Source organism: Leptopilina boulardi, unplaced genomic scaffold (genome assembly GCF_019393585.1).
Source record: "Leptopilina boulardi isolate dan_hultmark-lab unplaced genomic scaffold, ZJU_Lbou_2.1 LbouV2_55, whole genome shotgun sequence".
Classification (NCBI taxonomy): domain Eukaryota; kingdom Metazoa; phylum Arthropoda; class Insecta; order Hymenoptera; family Figitidae; genus Leptopilina; species Leptopilina boulardi.
Window position 1 is genome coordinate 1,518,578 of NW_026138000.1, and position 21,528 is coordinate 1,540,105.

The 21,528-nt window shown below is 31.2% G+C and overlaps 1 protein-coding gene across 1 annotated transcript in view; it reads right to left on the minus strand.

Moving 5' to 3' along the window:
- LOC127290141 (laminin subunit alpha-1) overlaps positions 1-21,528 on the minus strand; it is a 175,866-nt gene that overhangs the window by 111,462 nt on the left and 42,876 nt on the right. Inside the window, exon 2 of the mRNA XM_051318537.1 lies at positions 16,256-16,554. Coding sequence (XP_051174494.1) covers positions 16,256-16,554 — 299 coding nt within the window. The remainder of the gene's footprint in view (positions 1-16,255; positions 16,555-21,528) is intronic.

Below are 21,528 nucleotides of genomic sequence, written 5' to 3' on the forward strand. Positions count from 1 at the left end.
AATTCCATCGGCTCTCAAGGAATAAAAACAGAGGGGGGTCCAAGCACTCTGTCTCCTTCGTCTTATGAATACGAAGTATATATATATATATACATATATATACACAGAACCAATACATTCGTATTCAATTTGCAAATTTACATTTGAATGGAATGATTATCGTTTATATACTTTTGTATTTTTTTTTCCCCCTTAATACATCAAATTTCATTAATTGACAAAAATATTTATTTATAATTTTTTAATGTTCTTTAATTGGCAATTAAAAAAAAATTGATATTTTTTTTTTTATTATTATTTTCTCTTTTTACATTGAAAGTTAGTTTGAAATAAGAAATTAGTGAATATATGTTATATATTTGGAATAGAAGCACAAAAAAGTTACTGTATCCAAAATACAATAGGTTACAAATTGGGTGTAAATCGGATTTCAAGGGGCGATGAAGAATTTGGAGGGATGTGATGTTGATGATGATGAGGCTCTTGAAATTGAATGGCGTGAAATTGCGGATTACTGCTATAATTCACATGTATGAAGTAGAACAATTATTATATCAATTGCATAGATAAAACTATATTCTGAAGAAAATATAATAATAATAATAATAGTTAATAATAATAATAATAATAATAATAATAATAATAATAATAATATCGCAATATAGGGTAAAAGATGGCATAAATTTGGCACAAAGTAGACTCTAAGTAGGTACAAAATAAACTGAAACTAGTATCAATCTAGGCTTAAAATAGGCTAAAACTAGGTTATAAGTAGGCTCCAATTAGGCTCTTATTAGTTATAAATTAGGCTCAAACTACGGTTTTAGAAGGTACAAAGTATGTACAAAGTAGGATTTGAAAAGCTACAAAGTAGGGATTAAAAAGGTACAAAGTAGGCTCAAACTTGGGATTAAAAAGGTACAAAGTAGGCTCAAACTAAGGATTAAAAAGGTGCAAAGTAGGCTCAAACTAGGAATTAAAAAGGTCAAAGTAGGCTCAAACTAGGCTCTAAGTAGGCTCTAAGTAGACTCAAAGTAGGTTCTAAGCAGGTTCTAAGCAGGTACAAACTAGGTTTCACGTATGGTTCAAGAAGGTACAAAGTAGACTCAAAATAGTTACTAACTATGCACAAACTAGGCTCAAAGTAGGAGTTAAGGTACAAGCTAGACTCAAACTAGGCGTTAAGAAGGTACAAAGTAGGCTCAAAGTAGGAGTAAAGAAGGTAGAAAGTAGGCTCAAAGTAGGAGTAAAGTAGGTACAAAGTAGTCTCAAAGTAGGAGTAAAGAAGGTACAAAGTAGGCTCAAACTTGGGAATAAAAAGGTACAAAGTAGGCTCAAACTAGGGATTAAAAAGGTGCAAAGTAGGCTCAAACTAGGAATTAAAAAGGTCAAAGTAGGCTCAAACTAGGCTCTAAGTAGGCTCTAAGTAGACTCAAAGTAGGTTCTAAGCAGGTTCTAAGCAGGTACAAACTAGGTTTCACGTATGGTTCAAGAAGGTACAAAGTAGACTCAAAATAGTTACTAACTATGCACAAACTAGGCTCAAAGTAGGAGTTAAGGTACAAGCTAGACTCAAACTAGGCGTTAAGAAGGTACAAAGTAGGCTCAAAGTAGGAGTAAAGAAGGTAGAAAGTAGGCTCAAAGTAGGAGTAAAGTAGGTACAAAGTAGTCTCAAAGTAGGAGTAAAGAAGGTACAAAGTAGGCTCAAACTTGGGAATAAAAAGGTACAAAGTAGGCTCAAACTAGGGATTAAAAAGGTGCAAAGTAGGCTCAAACTAGAAATTAAAAAGGTCAAAGTAGGCTCAAACTAGGCTCTAAGTAGGCTCTAAGTAGACTCAAAGTAGGTTCTAAGCAGGTTCTAAGCAGGTTCTAAGCAGGTACAAACTAGGTTTCACGTATGGTTCAAGAAGGTACAAAGTAGACTCAAAATAGTTACTAACTAAGCACAAACTAGGCTCAAAGTAGGAGTTAAGGTACAAGCTAGACTCAAACTAGGCGGTAAGAAGGTACAAAGTAGGCTCAAAGTAGGAGTAAAGTAGGTACAAAGTAGTCTCAAAGTAGGAGTAAAGTAGGTACAAAGTAGTCTCAATGTAGGAGTAAAGAAGGTACAAAGTAGGCTCAAAGTAGGTTTAAAATATGGTTCAAGAATGTTCAATGTAGACTCAAAATAGGTTCTAAGTAGGCACAAACTATGCTCAAAGTAGGAGTTAAGGTACAAGCTATGCTCAAACTAGGGATTAAGAAGGTACAAAGTTAGCTCAAACTAGGCTTTAAGTAGACTTTAAGTAGACTCTAATTAGGTTCTATGCAGGTACAATCTAGGCTCAAATTAGGCTTAAATTTGGCACAAGATAGTCATTATTATTATTATTATATAATATTTATTTTAAATACTTCTAAATTTTATTAGAATTATAAGTAACTAAATTTAATTCCAAAAATTCTACTGAAATTGAAATAATTATTTTATTTTCTTTGTTAAAAAAAATTTAACAATAAAAATTTAAATAAATACTTATTAAGAAAAGTTGAATAACCTCTATACTTGAAAAATTAATAAATTTCTATAAACATTTATTGTGTAGGAGGAGAATTATGGGATGTAATATTTATTTTTATTATTATAACATATATATATATATATAGGTATGTATGTATGTATGTATGTATGTATGTATGTATGTATGTATGTATGTATGTATGTATGTATATAGGAGCAGTGTCGTTGTACTATAAGTTCTAAAATTACAATGACCGAAGGCAAATTGAGAAACACCGCGCGGTCTGCCACGAAGATTCCATGTTCAGATTTTGGTCACCTGCCAACCGGTCTGAGTTGGCTTTTATCACTTTTGGTATCTCTCGGCATCGAGTTGCGCCTGCCAAAATGCTATCACAGCACGTGCTTTTTGCCATCGGAGATAGCGAACTTGACTGTCTTTTCTCAAAACCTATTTTTCTCGTGTTGCAAAGGTTGAAAATGTATTTTTTTTTTTTTTAATATGAATGGAGATTACAAACGAGGTCAAAACTAGGCTTAAAATTGGCTCAAAGAGGGTAGAAAATAGGATAAAACTTGTTTTAATATAGGGTCCAAGTAGGCTCAAATTAGGCACAAAGTAGGCTCAAAGTAGGCTAAACGTAGGCACAAAGTAGGCACAAAGTAGGCTCAAAGTAGGCTCAAAGTAGGCTTAACATTAACAGAAAGTTGGCACTATACAGGAACAAACTAAACTCAAAATAGGCTCAAACTAGGCCCTAAGCGGGTACAAAAATGCTAAAACTAGTTTCAATATTGGGTCAAAATGGCTTAAAATAGGCTCAAAGCAGGTACGAACTACGTTCAAAGTAGAATTCAAGGTACAAAATAGGCTGAAAGTAGAGAATACAAAAGGTACAAACTTGGCTCAAACTAGGGCATATAAAGGTATAAACTAGACTCAAAATAGGGTGTAAGAAGGTACAAATTAGGAGCAAAGTAGTGTCTAGGTAGGTTAAAACTAGGCCCAAAGTAGTCTATACACAGGCACAAAGTAGGCCCTAAGCAGGCACAATCATGGTTCTAACTAGGTTCTAAGTGGGTAGAAAATAGAGTAAAACTAGTTTCAATATTTAAGGTTAAAGTAGACTTAAAGTTGATTCTAAACAGGTACATAGTTGACTAAAACCGGTTTGAATATAATGTGAAAATAGGCTCAAAATTTGCTTTAACCTGGTACAAACTTGGCTCAAACTAGGCTCAAAATAGGCTCTTAGTAGGTAAAAACTAGTCTCAAAGTAGAAACTAAGCTGGTACAAAATAGGTTTAAAGTAGCAGACTATAAACAAGCACAAACTGGGCTCAAAGTAGGCTCTATAAAGGCACAATTTAGGCTTTAACTAGGCTCTAGGCGGGTAGAAAATAGGCTAAAACTAGTTTCAATATATAGGGTCAAGGTAGGCTCAAAGTAGATTTTAAACAGGTACAAAGCTGGCTAAAATTAGTTTCAATATAACGTGAAAGTAGGTACAAAATAGGCTCTAAGCTGGTACAAACTATGCTCAAAGATTGATGTTAGGTAGAAAATAATTTAAAACTAATTTCAATCTAGGTTCCAAGTTGGCTCTAATTCGGCAGAAAGTAGGCTCTATGCAGGCACAAACTAGGCTCAAACTAGGCTCTAAGCGGGTACAAAATAAGCTGAAACTAGTTTCAATCTAGGCTCCAAGTTGGCTTAAATTCAACAGAAAGTAGGCTCTAAGCAGGCACAAGCTAGGCTCAAACTAGGCTCTAAGCGGGTACAAAATGAGCTGAAACTAGTTTCAATCTTGGCTTAAAGTAGGCTTTAATAAATGTATGGAAACAAATTTATATTTTCAGTAGCAATTTTTATTAGTCATTTAAAAAGGATAGTCATTACATTGCGAATCAAGTCGATCTCAACGAATGATTTTAAGACTATATAATTGAGCTTGAAACGAGCGTCGTTCGGTTTCTGGTTATTTTTACATCACGATCTCTCTCTCTCTCTCTCTCTCTCTCTCTCTCTCTCTCTCTCTCTCTCTCTGTGCCGGTGAGAGAATATAAGTCTGATGATAAAAACCAGAGAGTATATATACAAAGAGAGAAGGAAAAAGAAATGCAAAAAGGAAGCAAATGAAGAAAGGACACAGAGATCATGTCACTCTTCCTTTGCGGAATAATTGCACCGTTGAAAAGGGTGTAGAATGTAACTTGTCACAAAGTGGAACGCAAAATCGTTAAAAATGATGCGGTTCAAAAAAAAGGAGAAAAAAAAGAAGAACAAGAAGAAGAAGAAGGTTAATAACCTTGTATATAAATTACATCATTTATTATTATGAAATAATTTTTTTATCAAATTTTTTTTCTCATTTTAGATTTTTGTAGTTTTAATTTTATTATAAACTTATTTTAACCCTAGTTTTAGCCTTGTTTGTGCCTACTTTGAACCTAGATTGAAACTAGTTTTAGCCTATTTTGTACCTACTTAGAATATACTTTGAGCCTACTTTGAACCTATATTGAAATTAGTTTTAGCCTATTTTGCACCCGCTTAGAGCCTAGTTTGTGCCTGTTAACAACCAAGTTTGAGCCTAGTTTGTGGCTATTTAGAGCCTACTTTTATCTTATATTAAAACTAGTTTTAGCCTATTTTGTGCCTACTTAGAATACACTTTGAGCCTACTTTGAACCTAGATTGAAACTAGGTTTAGCCTATTTTGTACCTACTTAGAGCCTACTTTAAACATAGATTGTAACTACTTTTAGCCTATTTTGTACCCGCTTAGAGCCTAGTTTGTGCCTGTTTACAGCCAAGTTTGAGCCTAGTTTGTGACTATTTAGAACCTACTTTAAGCCTATACTTTGATCTTATATTGAAACTAGTTTTAGCATTTTTTGTACCTACTTAGAGTCTACTTTGAGCCTACTTTGAACCTAGATTGAAACTAGCTTCATTAATTCCATTCATTAATAATATATTATTTAATAATAGTAACAATTATAATTATAATAATGATAGTAATAATATTAATAATAATTTTTATTATTATTATTACTATTATTATTATAGTTGTATATTTATATTTGCAAGAAATGTCGCGCGTGCTCCGACTGATTTTATATCTTAACGCCTTTATTATGCGGATGTATTATTTAACTGCATATCAATTATATAGGAGCTTGAAACTCCGCGTGGGTGAACCAATTAAGATTGCAATAACTGTTATATATATATATATATATATATATATATATACTCTTGATGATTTAATTATATCAACAGAGGGTAGACATTTTCTTCATCAGAGAGAAAAAGAAATAGAGCGTGCGCGTCTTTTGCTAAATTTATAAACTTATATTTTTTTATTTTTTGTTTAATAAAAATGCTTTAAAAAACATCTTATATCGTACAAGATTTTTTTATTTTCAAACATTCTGCGCAATTTTTTTAAGGCTATAAATTTTTTTTTTAAATTTTCTTTTTTCCATTCATTTACTTTTAGATTAAAGTAAATGCCACAATAATTTTTTTTTTTTTTTCAAAATTCAAAAAGAAATTTTTTTTTGTCAAGAATTTGACATTACCGACTGTCGATATAGTAGAGATCTTTTTTTTTTACTCGGTAAAAAAAATCGCTTTTGTGGTAAAAAAAAAACAGAAAACAATAACGAATATTTTACCAATTATAACTATTATTATTATTATTATTATTATTATTATTATTATTATACGAAAAAAAAATTTATCTGGAACAGCGAAACTTTTCACTATAATAGCAAAAGTTTTACTTGTTTTATATTAATATTTCGTTATTTTAGCGAAACCTTTCGCTGTTTCAAGTAAATCTTTTTTTTCCATGTTTTTTTATTATTATTATTATTATTATTATTATTATTATTAGTATTTTATTCTTATTATTGTTATTATTTTTACTATTATTAAAATAAGAGCAGTAGACAAAAATAAAATACGATATACATAATAGGAGAAAGGGGGATTGAAGTGATGGCACGTGACTTGAATATACTATTTTGCCCTGGATTATGTCAATTTTCATGGGCAAATGGCCTTGCGATACAAAAAAAAAAAAAATAAAATCCCTTAGGGATTTAAAAAAAAGCTTTTGTGAAGGGGACAAAAAAAAGAGAGCACTGAAAATGTCATTCTCTTGACAAGTGTTGGAGTGAATCCACATTGTCCCATGGATTAACAAGTCGAGAGATCAAGGCGCCCCTTTTCTCCTTTTTCTCTTCTCTCTCTCTCTCTCTCTCTCTTTCTCTTTTCTTCATGGCTCGCGATAAAGCCGTATAGCATCATCTCACTTTGAACAAATGAGAGAATATATAAGGAGAAATGGAACAGTAATAATTGTCTGACCAATTACGTCATTTTCAACTTTTGCATCAAGAGTTAAGAACAAAAAAGTACAAAAATCGTTATGCATTCCTCTCTTCTTTTTATTCACGAGAAAAAAATGTACATTCTACACTAAAAATTGTTAAATGTATTTTAAATTAAATTTATTTCTACAAAGTAGTCTCAGAGTAGATTCTAAGAGGGTTCAAAATAGAGTAAAACTAGTTTCAAGCTAGGGTCAAAGTAGGCTGATAGTAGGCTTTAAATAGGTACAAATTAGGGTCATAGTTGGGTAAAAGAAGGTGTAAAATAGGCTCAAAATAGTTTAAATATAGAGGCAAAGTGGGTTCAAACTAGGCTCAAAATAGAGTCTAGGTAGGTGCAAAATAGGCTCAAAGTTGGGTTCAAAAAGGTATAAAGTAGACTTCAAGTAAGGTTTTAAAAGGTACAAAGTAGGTTCAAAGTAAGGTTACAGAAGGTACAAAGTAGGCTCAAATTAAGGTTACAGAAGGTACAAAGTAGGGTCAAAGTAAGGTTACAGAAGGTACAAAGTAGGCTCAAAGTAAGGTTACAGAAGGTACAAAGTAGGCTCAAAGTAAGGTTTTAGAAGGTACAAAGTAGGTACAAAGTAGGGTTTGAAAAGGTACAAAGTGGGTTCAAAGTAGTGTTTAAAAAGGCACAAAGTAGGTTCAAAGTAGGATTTGAGAAGGTACAAAGTAGGCTCAAAGTAAGGTTACAGAAGGTACAAAGTAGGCTCAAAGTAAGGTTTTAGAAGGTACAAAGTAGGTACAAAGTAGGGTTTGAAAAGGTACAAAGTAGGTTCAAAGTAGTGTTTAAAAAGGCACAAAGTAGGTTCAAAGTAGGATTTGAGAAGGTACAAAGTAGGCTCAAAGTACGGTTTGAGAAGGTACAAAGTAGGCTCAAAGTAAGGTTTTAGAAGGTACAAAGTAGGGTTTAAAAAGGTACAAAGTAGGTACAAAGTAGTGTTGAAGAAGGTACAAAGTAGGCTCAAGGTAAGGTTTTAGAAGGTTTAAAGTAGGTTCAAAGTAGGGTTTGAAAAAGTACAAAGTAGGTTTAAAGTAGGGTTTAAGAAGGTACTAAGTAGGCTCAAGGTATGGTTTTAGAAGGTACAAAGTAGGTGCAAAGTAGGGTTTGAAAAAGTACAAAGTAGGTTTAAAGTAGGGTTCAAGAAGGTACAAAGTAGACTCAAGGTAAGGTTTTAGAAGGTTTAAAGTAGGTTCAAAGTAGGGTTTGAAAAAGTACAAAGTATAGGTTTAAAATAGGGTTTGAGAAGGTACAAAGTAGGCTTAAAGTAGGCTTTAAACAGATATAATAGAGGCTCAAATTAGGGTCCAAGAGAACTGACTAACTTTTTATTTGATTGCGTATTATCTCTGTATCACATTGCTCAGCACAAAAATATGCCAGTAATTTCCATGTTTATAAAGATTTAAATCAACTATAATCAAATATAAATGCAACGAATCAACTGGAGGAATGGCTTGCAATTATATATATATATGTATATATATATATATATATATATATATATATATATATATATATATATATTCTATACAGAGAATGACCGTGGGAATTGAATTACGAGATAAATTCGTAACGTTCCATGGCGTTCAGACTGGCGCGTTAATAAAAACCAAATGGCATCTCGCGCAACCTGTAAAAAGGCACTTGACTACATATATATATATATAGTCAAGTGCTAAAGGCAACTCGTCGCAAAAGAGCTCCTTAATTCGCCAGGAGCACGCATCCAGAAGGCAATCTAGAAAAGGAAATTATTCATTCCTATTTAGCGCGCGGAAATACATTTTTCAAAAGTGTCAAATCGTTTTTTATTCGTCTCCGAGTGTGACTATTTATTAAAATGCTTATTCCGCTCTTTCTTCGATTTATTTCCTTTTCATCGCTTTCATTCCTGTTTTCGTTAATTGTGATTCTGTAGTTAGTATTTTCAAGCACGAGATTAATTATGTAATTTCATTTTCAGTCTCGCTTTCACAGATTCAAATTTCAGTTTCAGTTTAATTTTTACTTTCACTGATTTCTAATTAGTATATTACATATAGAAATCTAGGGTTAATGTTGGCTTAAAGTAGGTTCGAAATACTTCAATATTAGGTCAAAGTAGGTACAAACTAGGCTCAAAGTAGGCGTTAAGAAGGAACAAAGTAGGCTCCAAATAGTGTCAACGTAGGTACAAAGTAGGCTCAAAATATGATCAAAGTAGGTACAAAGTAGGCTCAAAGTGGGGACAAAGTAGGTACAAAGTAGGCACAAAATAGGGACAAAGTAGGTACAAAGTAGGCTCAAAATAGGATCAAAGTAGGTACAAAGTAGGCTGAAAGTGGGTACAAAGTAGGCACAAAATGGGGACAAAGTAGGTACAAAGTAGGCTCAAAATATGATCAAAGTAGGTACAAAGTAGGCTCAAAGTGGGGACAAAGTAGGTACAAAGTAGGCACAAAATAGGGACAAAGTAGGTACAAAGTAGGCTCAAAATAGGATCAAAGTAGGTACAAACTAGGCTTAAAGTAGGAGTTAAGAAGCTACTAAGTAGGCTCAAAGTAGGAGTTGAGAAGGCACTAAGTAGGTTCAAAGTAGGAGTTCAGAAGGTACTAAGTAGGTTCAAAGTAAGGTTTTAGAAGGTACACATTAGGCTCAAACTATAGGAATTAGGAACGTAAAAAGTTAGCTCAAATTAGGCTCAAAGTAGGAACTAACCATGCAAGTACGAAATAGACTTAATGTAGGATTTAAGTAGGTACAAAGTAGGTCTAAATATATAGGTACAAAATAGGCGCAAGGCGAGGCGCAAGGTTAGGTTTAATCAGGTACAAACTAGGTTAAAAGTAGGATTAAAGAAAGTACTTAGTAGGCTCAAAGTAGTAGTTAAGAAGGTACTAAATAGGCTCAAAGTAGTAGTTGAGAAGGCACTAAGTAGGATCTAAGAAGGTACAAACTAGGTTCAAAGTATGGTTCAAGAAGGTACAAAGTAGGCTCAAAATAGTTTCTAAGTAGGCACAAACTAGGTTCAAAGTAGGAGTTAAGGTATACTAAGTAGGCTCAAAGTAAGAGTTGAGAAGGTACTAAGTAGGTTCCAAGTAGGAGTTGAGAAGGTATTAAGTAGGTTTAAAATAGGAGTTGAGAAGGTACTAAGTAGGTTCCAAGTAGGAGTTGAGAAGGTATTAAGTAGGTTTAAAATAGGAGTTGAGAAGGTACTAAGTAGGTTCAAAGTAGGGTGTAAGAAGGTACAAATTAGGCTTGGAGTGAAATTTAGAATTCATGTTAGTAAAAGTGATAATTAGAATTAGTGAATGTGAAAGTGTAAGTGAAAACTAATATTTAACATTATTATATGATATTAGGATATAATAATATTTATATATACCTATAAAATATTATCTCTGCTGCTAAGTTTCGCGATTCTATATAGACAAAATGCAATATAATTATCATAAATTATTATTTCAAGATAGTGATAATTACTGACTATACCTGCGTGTATAGATTTAAAGGATTGTGGCACAATTAGCCACTGTGACAACATTCCAAGAATTCTTCCAACTTATACGATTGCAATCTCTCTCTCTCTCTCTCTCTCTCTTTTTCTCTTTATTAACACCGCGGTAGTCAATTTAAAAATTAGAAAAATAATATCCCAGTCACTATAAATCTAAATCTCGCATCATATAATATATATTATAAATATAAGTTTATATTTTTATTTTATATAAAATTAAATTTTGTTACATAAAATTATTAATTTTTTTTATATAAGATTTTTTTTTTTTTTTATAAAAGATTAAAATTTTTATTTGTTCTACATATAGTTAAATTTTAAACTAACTGTAAGTTTATATATAGCAATAATAATAATAATAGAAGCACTTGGCAAAAAAAAGAAAAATGTGCAAAATATTATTATAAAGAAAAAAAAAAAAAATTCTCTCCAATCACGAATCGTATTGGGCTAAAAATACGATTCCTATATTTAATAGTTCAATTAGGTTACATAATTCGATTGAAGTTTAATTAATTTTTTTTCCAATGTATATATATAGGAAATAGCAATTTTAATGTTATTATTACTAAACCCTAATTACCGCGTGAGCCCCCCTTTTCCCCCTTCGACAAATAAATTGATGTCTGATTATCCTCTCTAATGTCAATATAATTATTAACTCTACTACTATACATGGTACTTATGTGTTTTTTTTAACTTAGTGAAATTTTATTTTTTTTAACTTCCATTCTTCTCAAATTAGGTCACATATATGTATAAGAAAAAAATATATATATTCTGAAATTTAGAATATATATATACTTGGCATACCTATTTTAGAGAATTTTATATATACACTTAATTACATTATGTAATATTCTAAATTTAAGAATATTACATACTGAATTTAAGTATAAAATATGTGTAATGTATATTTAGTATATATAGAATATAGTACTTATAGTATATAGTAGTTATAGTACATAGTACCTTTAGTATATTTAGTATATATAGTATTTATAGTATATAGTACTTTTAGAATGTAGTACTTATAGTATATTGTACCTTCAATTTTTTGTATACGTAGTACTTTTAGTACATAGTTCCTTTACTATTTGGTATATAGTAGTTATAGTAAGTGCTACTTAAAGTATATAGTACTTATAGTATATAGTACTTATAGTACATATTACCTTTCGTACATTGTACTTAAAGTATATAGTACTATTAGTGCATAGTACTTATAGTACCTACAGTACTTATAATACCTATAGTACTTATAGTCCCTTCACTACTTATAGTACCTACAATACTTATAGTACCTACAGTACTTATAGTACTTATAGTAATTATATCTATAGTACTTATAGTACCTACAGTACTTATAGTATCTACAGTAATTTTAGTACCTATAGTGCTTATAGTACCTACATTACTTATAGTACCTATAGTACTTATAATATATATATAGAACTTATAGTACCTACACTACTTATAGTACCTGCAGTACTTATAGTACTTATAGTACTTATAGTAATTATAGTAATTATACCTATAGTACTTATAATATACCTATAGAACTTATAGTACCTACAGTACTTATAGTACTTATAGTAATTATACCTATAGTACTTATAGTACCTACAGTACTTATAGTACCTATAGTGCTTATAATACCTATAGTGCTTATAGTACCTAAACTACGTATAGTACCTAAACTACTTATAGTACCTACAGTACTTACAGTACCTATAGTGCTTATAATACCTATAGTGCTTATAGTACCTAAACTACTTGTAGTACTTATAGTACCTATATTACTTATTGTACATATAGTACTTATAGTACTTATAGTATATAGCACTTATAGTACTTATCGTACTTATAGTATATAGTACTTATAGTACTTACAGTACTTATAGTATATAGTACTTATAGTACTTATAGTACTTATAGTACTTATAGTACTTATAGTATATAACACTTTTAGTACCAAATACTTTTAGTACACATGCAGTATATAGTATATTGACTATATATTATACTAGTATAAACCCTATATTAGATATTTTTTCGCATAATTTTGTTTCTTTAAAAAACCATTCTACCGCACATCCCTAATAATAATCCGCCAATAGCATACAAGAATATTTTTTTTTTCAAATTGGAAAAATCCCCATACTAATTTCAAAAAAAAAATACCATATAATCGCAATATTTTAATGATTACAGGAATAGGGAAAACTATAAATATATATAATATGCACCGTTAAGGGTATTTATAAGAAGTTTTTGAATACAAAATGCACTCACTTATCCTTATTATTATTATTATTATACTTTTAGAGACCCTTATATAGTTAAAGAATTCCAAACTAAAATCTCAAATTTCGCCTTCATCGTTAGGCAAATAGTAAAATTCCTCACGGTTTTATATATATATATATATACACTATATTCTACAGTCCAGTTCCTCGTCTCATTGTGCGTTCCTTTCTTCCGATTTATGTCTCATTGTCTGATCAAAAACCGACAAAGACTGACGCATCAAAAAAAAAAAAAAAAAAAGTTGCAAGGAAAACCAGCGAGACAAAAGGATTAGGGAAAGCAAAGGAGAGAGAGAGAGAGAGAGAGAGAGAGAGAGAGAGAGAGAGCAGAATGAGATTTAAGGTGAATGAAAGTGGAAAGAGGAAAAAAGAAAAAAAAATTGAGGGTGGTAAAGGGGGGGGGGGGTGGCAAGTGGAAAAGACGAATAGAGCACTTGAGCAATTTAAAGAAACACAAATCGAGGTTTAACAGTCGGCAAAAATGAGAAAAAAGAGAGAGAAAAAAAAATGTTTAAAAAGAGAGAAAAAAGAAAGAGTAAGAAAGAGAAAGAAGCAGAATTTTAGGAGGGAAACTTGTGTATGCCTTTTTCTTAGAATTGTTTGTGCGGCAACTGCTGGGCGAGATGTACCTGAAACGGGACCGCTTCTACAAATTGCAAGAGCCAAAAGCTTAAACTTTATAACGAACCGGGGGTCTCCTTTTCGAGGGTCGCGCGTGTAATGAAGGTATAGTTGTCGAGTTAAAAGGCTAAGAGGTAGCGCAGTAGTAAGCCAGCTCATCTCTATGGACCAAACAAAAAAAACCTTGCAAAAAAAAAAAAAAAAAAAAATTCCCGAAAAACGATACAAAATATTGCCGTAAAAAATTAATTTTCTTTATAAAAAATATTTTACTACATAGAATTTTCATTTAACCGCAAATTTTTATTTATTCGAATTATTATTATTATAATATTTTTTTTTTTTTTGCAGAATTTTCCAATTTAAAGGCGAATAAATATAAATTTAGAAAAAAATAGTGCAGAATTGATATGGAATGATCCTAAGAAACAAAAACAGTTATAACTACAAATTTTTGGGGGAAAAGGGTAAAATTTTTATGAAATAAGAAGGCAAGTTCAAAGTAGGGTTTAAGAAGGTACAAAATATGCTCAAAAGTAGGGTTTAAGAAGGTACAAAGTTGGCTCAAACTAGGGATTAAAAAGGTAGAAAGTTGACTCAAATTAGGCTCAAAGTAGTCTTTAAGAAGGTACAAACTAGGCTCAAAGTAGGGTTTTGGGAAGGTACAAAGTAGGCTCAAACTATGCCCTAAGTAGCTATAAACTAGGCTCAAACTAGGGTTTTGGGAAGGTCCAAAGTTGGCTCAAACTAGGGATTAAAAAGGTACAAAGTTGACTCAAATTAGGCTCAAAGTAGAAACTAAGCAGGTACAAACTAGGCTCAAACTAGGGTTTGAGAAGGTACAAAGTAGGCTCAAACTATGCCCTAAGTAGGTATAAACTAGGCTCAAACTAGGATTTTGGGAAGGTACAAAGTAGGCTCAAACTATGCCCTAAGTAGGTATAAACTAGGCTCAAACTAGGATTTTGGGAAGGTACAAAGTAGGCTCAAACTAGGGTTTGAGAAGGTACAAAGTAGGCTCAAACTAGGGTTTAAAAAGGTACAAAGTAGACTCAAACTAGGGTTTAAAAAGGTACAAAGTAGGCATGAAACTAGGGTTTGAAAAGGTACAAAGTAGGCTCAAACTAGAATTTATATTTGTTCGAATTATTTAAATTATTATTCAATTATTTTAATCAAATTTGTTTTTTGTTAAAAACGATCAATAAAATCACCGGATTATCCACTTTTTGATTCCTGGTTTTGTTATCGTGCAAAAAGTCAGATAAAATATATAATTAAGGTTAAAAAAAATAGAGAACATATATAAATTGTCATATATAAGAGAAAACATTTCTATAATTTTCTATTAGGGGAAAAAAAAGAAAAAGAAAAATTGTTCGCGCCCATATAACTAGTTTCTATAATCGAAAATTGATTATAACATGTGTATAATTAAGGATATATTATAGTTGAATATATATGTATAATCTTAACAGGGGATCATATATATAATTTTTAAGTTTGTATTTATCATAGTTATAATGATTTAAATACAATTTCCGTTCTCGTATATATAATAGTGGCATAATTTTTAAATTTATCTAATCTTTCCAAATTCGTTATATTATATTTCTTGCTGATAATACATTATAATATCTGAGATATAATTTTAATTTAAAAAAATGCATTTAATGTGTTGGAAAATAGTTTTTGATTTGAAAAATAGGTTCTAAGGAGGTACAATGTATGCTCAAATTAAGCTCAAAGTAGCGACTAATCAGGTACAAACTAGGCTCAAAGTAGGGTCTGACTAGTTTTAAACTAGGCTCAAAATAGGCTTTAATCAGGTACAAATTAGGCTTCAACTAGTGTTTAAAAAGGTACAAAGTAGGCTCAAACTAGGGATTAAGAAGGTACAAAGTAGGCTCAAACTAGGGATTAAGAAGGTACAAAGTAGGCTCAAACTTGGGATTAAGAAGGTACAAAGTAACCTCAAACTAGGGGTAAAGAAGGTACAAAGTAGGCTTGAACTAGGAATTAAAAGGGACAAAATTGACGCAAATTAGGCTCAAAGTAGAGACTAACCAGGCACAAACTAGGCTCAAAGTAGGGTTAGAGAAGGTAAAAAGTTGGCTCAAACTAGGGGTAAAGAAGGTACAAAGTAGGCTCAAACTAGGAATTAAGAAGGTACAAAATTGACGCAAATTAGGCTCAAAGTAGCGACTAATCAGGTACAAACTAGGCTCAAAGTAGGGTCTGACTAGTTTTAAACTAGGCTCAAAATAGGCTTTAATCAGGTACAAATTAGGCTTCAACTAGTGTTTAAAAAGGTACAAAGTAGGCTCAAACTAGGGCTAAAGAAGGTACAAAGTAGGCTCAAACTAGGAATTAAGAAGGTACAAAATTGACGCAAATTAGGCTCAAAGTAGAGACTAATCAGGTACAAACTAGGCTCAAAGTAGGGTCTGACTAGTTTTAAACTAGGCTCAAAATAGGCTTTAATCAGGTACAAATTAGGCTTCAACTAGTGTTTAAAAAGGTACAAAGTAGGCTCAAACTAGGGCTAAAGAAGGTACAAAGTAGGCTCAAATTAGGAATTAAGAAGGTACAAAATTGACGCAAATTAGGCTCAACGTAGAGACTAAGCAGGTACAAACTAGGCTCAAAGTAGGGTTAGAAAAGGTAAAAATTTGGCTCAAACTAGGGTTAAAGAAGGTACAAAGTAGGCTCAAACTAGAGTTTAAGAAGGTACAAAGTAGGCTCAAAATAGGGACTAAACAGGTACAAACTAGGCTCAAAGTAGTGCCTTAACAGGTAGAAATAGGCTCAAAATTAAGTTTGAACGTAGAGTAAAATTATAGGGTCGAAGCATATATATATATATGTTAAAAATCAAGAACCGATTAAATATTCCATATCGATAAATAAATAAAACTTACTTGTCTTAAATCCAATATAATTGTGATAAATTCAAAACGTTCGCCCTTGTGTAGTGATGGACTTTGCCACCATCTTCCTGGATTTGAATCTAAAACATGAGTGATATTGTGCCGTTTTCCAGGATCGGGACTACGGGAATCACAAACGGCGCATCGCAAAAATTCCGTTGGCTTGCAAAATGTTTCTGGTCCATCATCGCCACATGTTGCATTCACGTAAATATCGGCTTTCGCTGCCACATTGAATGTCGATGGAAAGAGTCCACCATTTTTTAGACTCATACTGACTCCAAATTGTCCTGCAAAAAAAAAAAAGAAACAAATTTTTTTTTTTAAATTATTTTTTTTCTAATTAAAATATTTCAATTCCAATACAATTATTATTATTATTATTATTATTATTATTATTATTATTATTATTATTATTACATGAGAAAAAAAGATTTACCTGAAACAGCGAAAGGTTTCACTAAAATAGCGAAAGATTTAAATGATACAAGTAAAACTTTTGATACTATACAGTGATTTAAGAAGGTACAATGTAAACTAGAAGTAGGGTTATGAAAGGTAGGAAATAGGCTTAAAATAGGGTTATGAAAGGTACAAAGTAGGCTCAAACTAGGCTCAAGGTAGGGTCTAAGTAGGTACAAACTAGGCTCAAACTAGGGTCTAAGTAGGTACAAACTGGGCTCAAAGTAGGGGTTAAAATGTACAAACTAGGCTCAAAATAGGGTCTAAGTAGGTACAAACTGGGCTCAAAATAGGGTTATGAAAGGTACAAAGTAGGCTCAAAGTATGGTTATGAAAGGTACAAAGTAGGCTCAAAGTAGGGTTATGAAAGGTACAAAGTAGGCTTAAAGTAGGGTTATGAAAGGTACAAAGTAGGCTCAAACTAGGCTCAAACTAGGCTCAAACTAGGGTCTAAGTAGGCTCAAACTAGGCTCAAAGTAGGGTCTAAGTAGGTACAAACTGGGCACAAGTAGGGGTTAAAATTTACAAACTTGGCTCAAAGTAGGGTTATGAAATGTACAAAGTAGGCTCAAACTAGGCTCAAGGTAGGGTCTAAGTAGGTACAAACTAGGCTCAAACTAGGGTCTAAGTAGGTACAAACTGGGCTCAAAGTAGGGGTTAAAATGTACAAACTAGGCTCAAAATAGGGTCTAAGTAGGTACAAACTGGGCTCAAAATAGGGTTATGAAAGGTACAAAGTAGGCTCAAAGTATGGTTATGAAAGGTACAAAGTAGGCTCAAAGTAGGGTTATGAAAGGTACAAAGTAGGCTCAAAGTAGGGTTATGAAAGGTACAAAGTAGGCTCAAACTAGGCTCAAACTAGGGTCTAAGTAGGCTCAAACTAGGCTCAAAGTAGGGTCTAAGTAGGTACAAACTGGGCACAAGTAGGGGTTAAAATTTACAAACTTGGCTCAAAGTAAGGTTATGAAAGGTACAAAGTAGGCTCAAACTAGCCCTAAAATAGGGTCTAAGTAGGCTCAAACTAGTCTCAAAGTAGAAACTAAGCTGGTACAAAATAGGTTTAATGTAGGGACGAAGCAGGTGCAAACTAGGCTCAAATTAGAATTTCAGAATGTACAAAGTAGGCTAAAAATAGGTTTAGGAAGGTGCAAGGTAGGCTCCAAGAAGGTAAAACTTATTATTACTATTATTATTATTATTATTATTATTATTATTATTATTATTATTATTATTATTGTTATTATTATTATTATTACAATTATATTTACCAGTATAAATATATTACTATTATTACTATTATTTTAATATTATAATCATTATTATTTTATAGTATTACTATATTATCATTATTATATTTTGATTTGGGGTCGATTGCAGGGGTCATTTTACTTTAAATTCTCGTTTATTTAAGATATATAACCAATGTGCGGGGAATTTATTGTGGTTTTTTTTTTTTGACAGCGTCGACGCCAATAAGGTGCAGTCATATATGTCACGATGTAACAGAGGGGGCCTATATCTGTGCGCAAAGAATTGCAACCGGTCAGATTTACCACACGATCATTTGGAACAGGTCGGGAACAGGTTCATGGCACACATATATATATATACCCACTCTTTGGAATATATATACCGCATCACGACAGAAAATATTCGGAAAGGTTTGTTAAAAAAAAAAAAAAAAAAAGATTTTTTTTTTTGCAACATTCGGCACTCTTTGAAATCGAGTGAAAGTGACTTACGATCATTAAATATATATATATATATATCGCATGCGTGAATAAAAAAACAGAATGAAAAAATTAATTACAACCGATAGGCGCCAAGTTGTTTTTTGATTCATATAAGAGCCAAAATTTTTATTAATTATTTATGATTTTTTATTTATTTAAAAATTTGAATTATTATATGTATAATAGAAGGGCAAAGCCTTTCTAAATCTTGAATTTTTTTTTTAAGGTTATATTCGTATTTTAATTGATATAATTGTCATATTGATTTGCGGCTATATATTCACGTCATTCAAACTTTTAGAATCAACAGCGGCTTGTGGCTATATTCACGATTTTTTAATTTTTGAGGTTATGTTCGTTTTAAATGATGTTTTTAGACATTTAACCTTTGAACTTTAAGATTGTATTCGTCTTTAACCGATGTCTTTGACTGTATATAATTTTGATTTTTAAGGTTATGTTTCCTTTTATCTATACGTTTTTGGCTTATAACCTTTGAATTTTGAGGTTATGTTCATTTTTATCAGTTTTTCACTTATAACCTCTGATTTTTGAGATTATGTTCTTTTTTACCTATGTTTTTGCCTTATGGCTTTTAATTTTTGAGGTTATGTTCGTTTTTATCAGTTTTTTGACCTAAAACCTTTGATTTTTAAGGTTATGTTCTTTTTTACCTATGTTTTTGGCTTATGACCTTTAATTTTTGAGGTTACGTTCGTTTTTATCAGTTTTTTGACCTAAAACCTTTGATTTTTAAGGTTATGTTCATCTTTAACACATGTTTTTCACATATATTTAGTTTAATCTTGAAGAGTGCAAATGAAAAGAGTCATAAAAACAAAACAATACTTTTTGCGCGTGGTGAATATGAGTTGTCAAAAGTTTATGCAAAAAGTCACGTTCTTAAGATATGAAGACATATATATATATATATATATAGAGAGAGAGAGAGGTTAAAGGGAGAAAAAAAATGTACTACAAACAAGACAGAAATGAAAAAAAAATATACGTTTTAACGAGAAACGGAGAAATTCAGCCCCATTAGTTTACCTCGGTTAAATCTCTATACCAAGAGAGAGAGAGAGAGAGAGAGAGAGAGAGAGAGGGGGGGGGAGAGAGAGAGAGTAAGAGAGAAAGAGAGTACTACTCCCTCCGGCTCCTATTTCAGGAGCCAGTGAGAAACCCCTGCAAAACAAGTCATACCCAACTTTTGAAACCAGACAAAATGACCTTTAATTAGAGAGAAAAACACATCAATCATATAGGATCTTAAAAATACCACAATTTTAGCATATTTGAAATCTATTTTTTAGCTACGAAATCTGCTACATAAAAAAACTTTAATAAAACATCTAAAATGTCCCAAAAAAATGATTATAATTATTATATACTTTTTGTATTAATAATAATTAATTATCTGTTTGTATTTTCTTGTATGTTTTATTTTTATAGTTTTGTATATAGTTTGTCTCTACATTAAAACTAATTTAAAAGCCTATTTTGTACTTTAGATTTTACTTTGAGCCATATATTGCACCTAATAAGATCCTAGTTTGCACCTAGTTCATACCAGCTTCAAACCCTCCTTTCACCCTATTTTGACCCTAGATTGAAACTAGTTTTATCCTAGTTTGTACCTGCTTAGAGCCAACATTGAGCCTACTTTGTACCTTCTTAGACCCTATATTCAGCCTATTTTGAACCTAGATTTAAACTAGTTTAATCCTAGTTTGTACCTACTTAGACGCTACTTTAAGCCTACTTTGTGCCTACTTAGAGCCTACTTTGACGCTAGATTGAAACTGGCTATAGTTTTAGCCTAGTTTGTACCTACTTAGATCCTAGTTTCAGTCTAGTTTGTACCTGCTTAAACCCTACTTCGTATTAATAATAATTATATTTTTTTGTACTTTTCTCTTGTTTATGCTTTATTTGTAATTTATTTCATATTTATTATAACAAATTTCTATATATAGGTATATATAATTTAGGAGAAATTATATACCATTTCACTTGATATTGGCTAAACGCTCTCATAAAAGGCGCAAGTTTTAAGTGTATATCTTATATATATGCGTATTCATATGCAAATGACGTATCAGTTTCTTTAAAAAAAAAAAAAAAAAAAAAAAAAAAAAAATGAAAACCAAGCTTTTGCTCCTATTGAGAATATATATGTTGCCTGCAACAAAAAAATATAAAAAAAAAAACAAACTAAATAGCTCACGCGACATTGGTGATTCGTTTACGTGCATTTATGTGCATTTGTTGCACACGCGACACAGCACGGCATGAATGCAAATTTCTACCCACTGAATTTATATGTATATATCTATATATATATATATATATCTGTTATGTTTTACTCCAAGACAATGGCACTTATATACTTGTTGTATCTCACTTCCCCCTGTCATGTTCCACCTTATTTTATGTTTAAATTACTTTTTTTCACTAAAAAAATTTTTCTTTTTTTTTTTAAATTTTCTTCCTCAATTCTAAATTTTACTAAAATAGTATATTAATAGTATAATATTTCACTAATTTTTTTTTATTATTCTACTGCTATTACTAATACTACTACTAGTACTATTATTATTACTACACTGTATAAAGAAGGTACTAAAATAGTACCGATTTTAGGTATTAAAATAAAACCAAAAGGCAATTTAGTACCTAAAGTTGGTACTAAATTAATACCTTTCGTTTTACAGTGTACTACTTCTAATAATAATACTAATAATAATAATAATAATAATAATAATAATAATAATAATAATAATAATAATAATAACAATACCTATTTTAATATTAAACTGAACATAACCTTAAAATTGACGGTTCTATATTTACAAGATTTAAGGTCATAGGTCAAACATAACCTAAAAAATTTTAAGACTATTATGTTCGACAAATATAACTTTAAATTTCCCTAAGCAAGAAACGAATATAACCTCAAAATTTAGATATATAAAATTTTAATAATTGCATTTAAGGTTAAAAGTAAATAAAGAGATTTAAGAAAAAGATAACAAATTCAATATTCTGTGAACATGAATGAAAGTATAA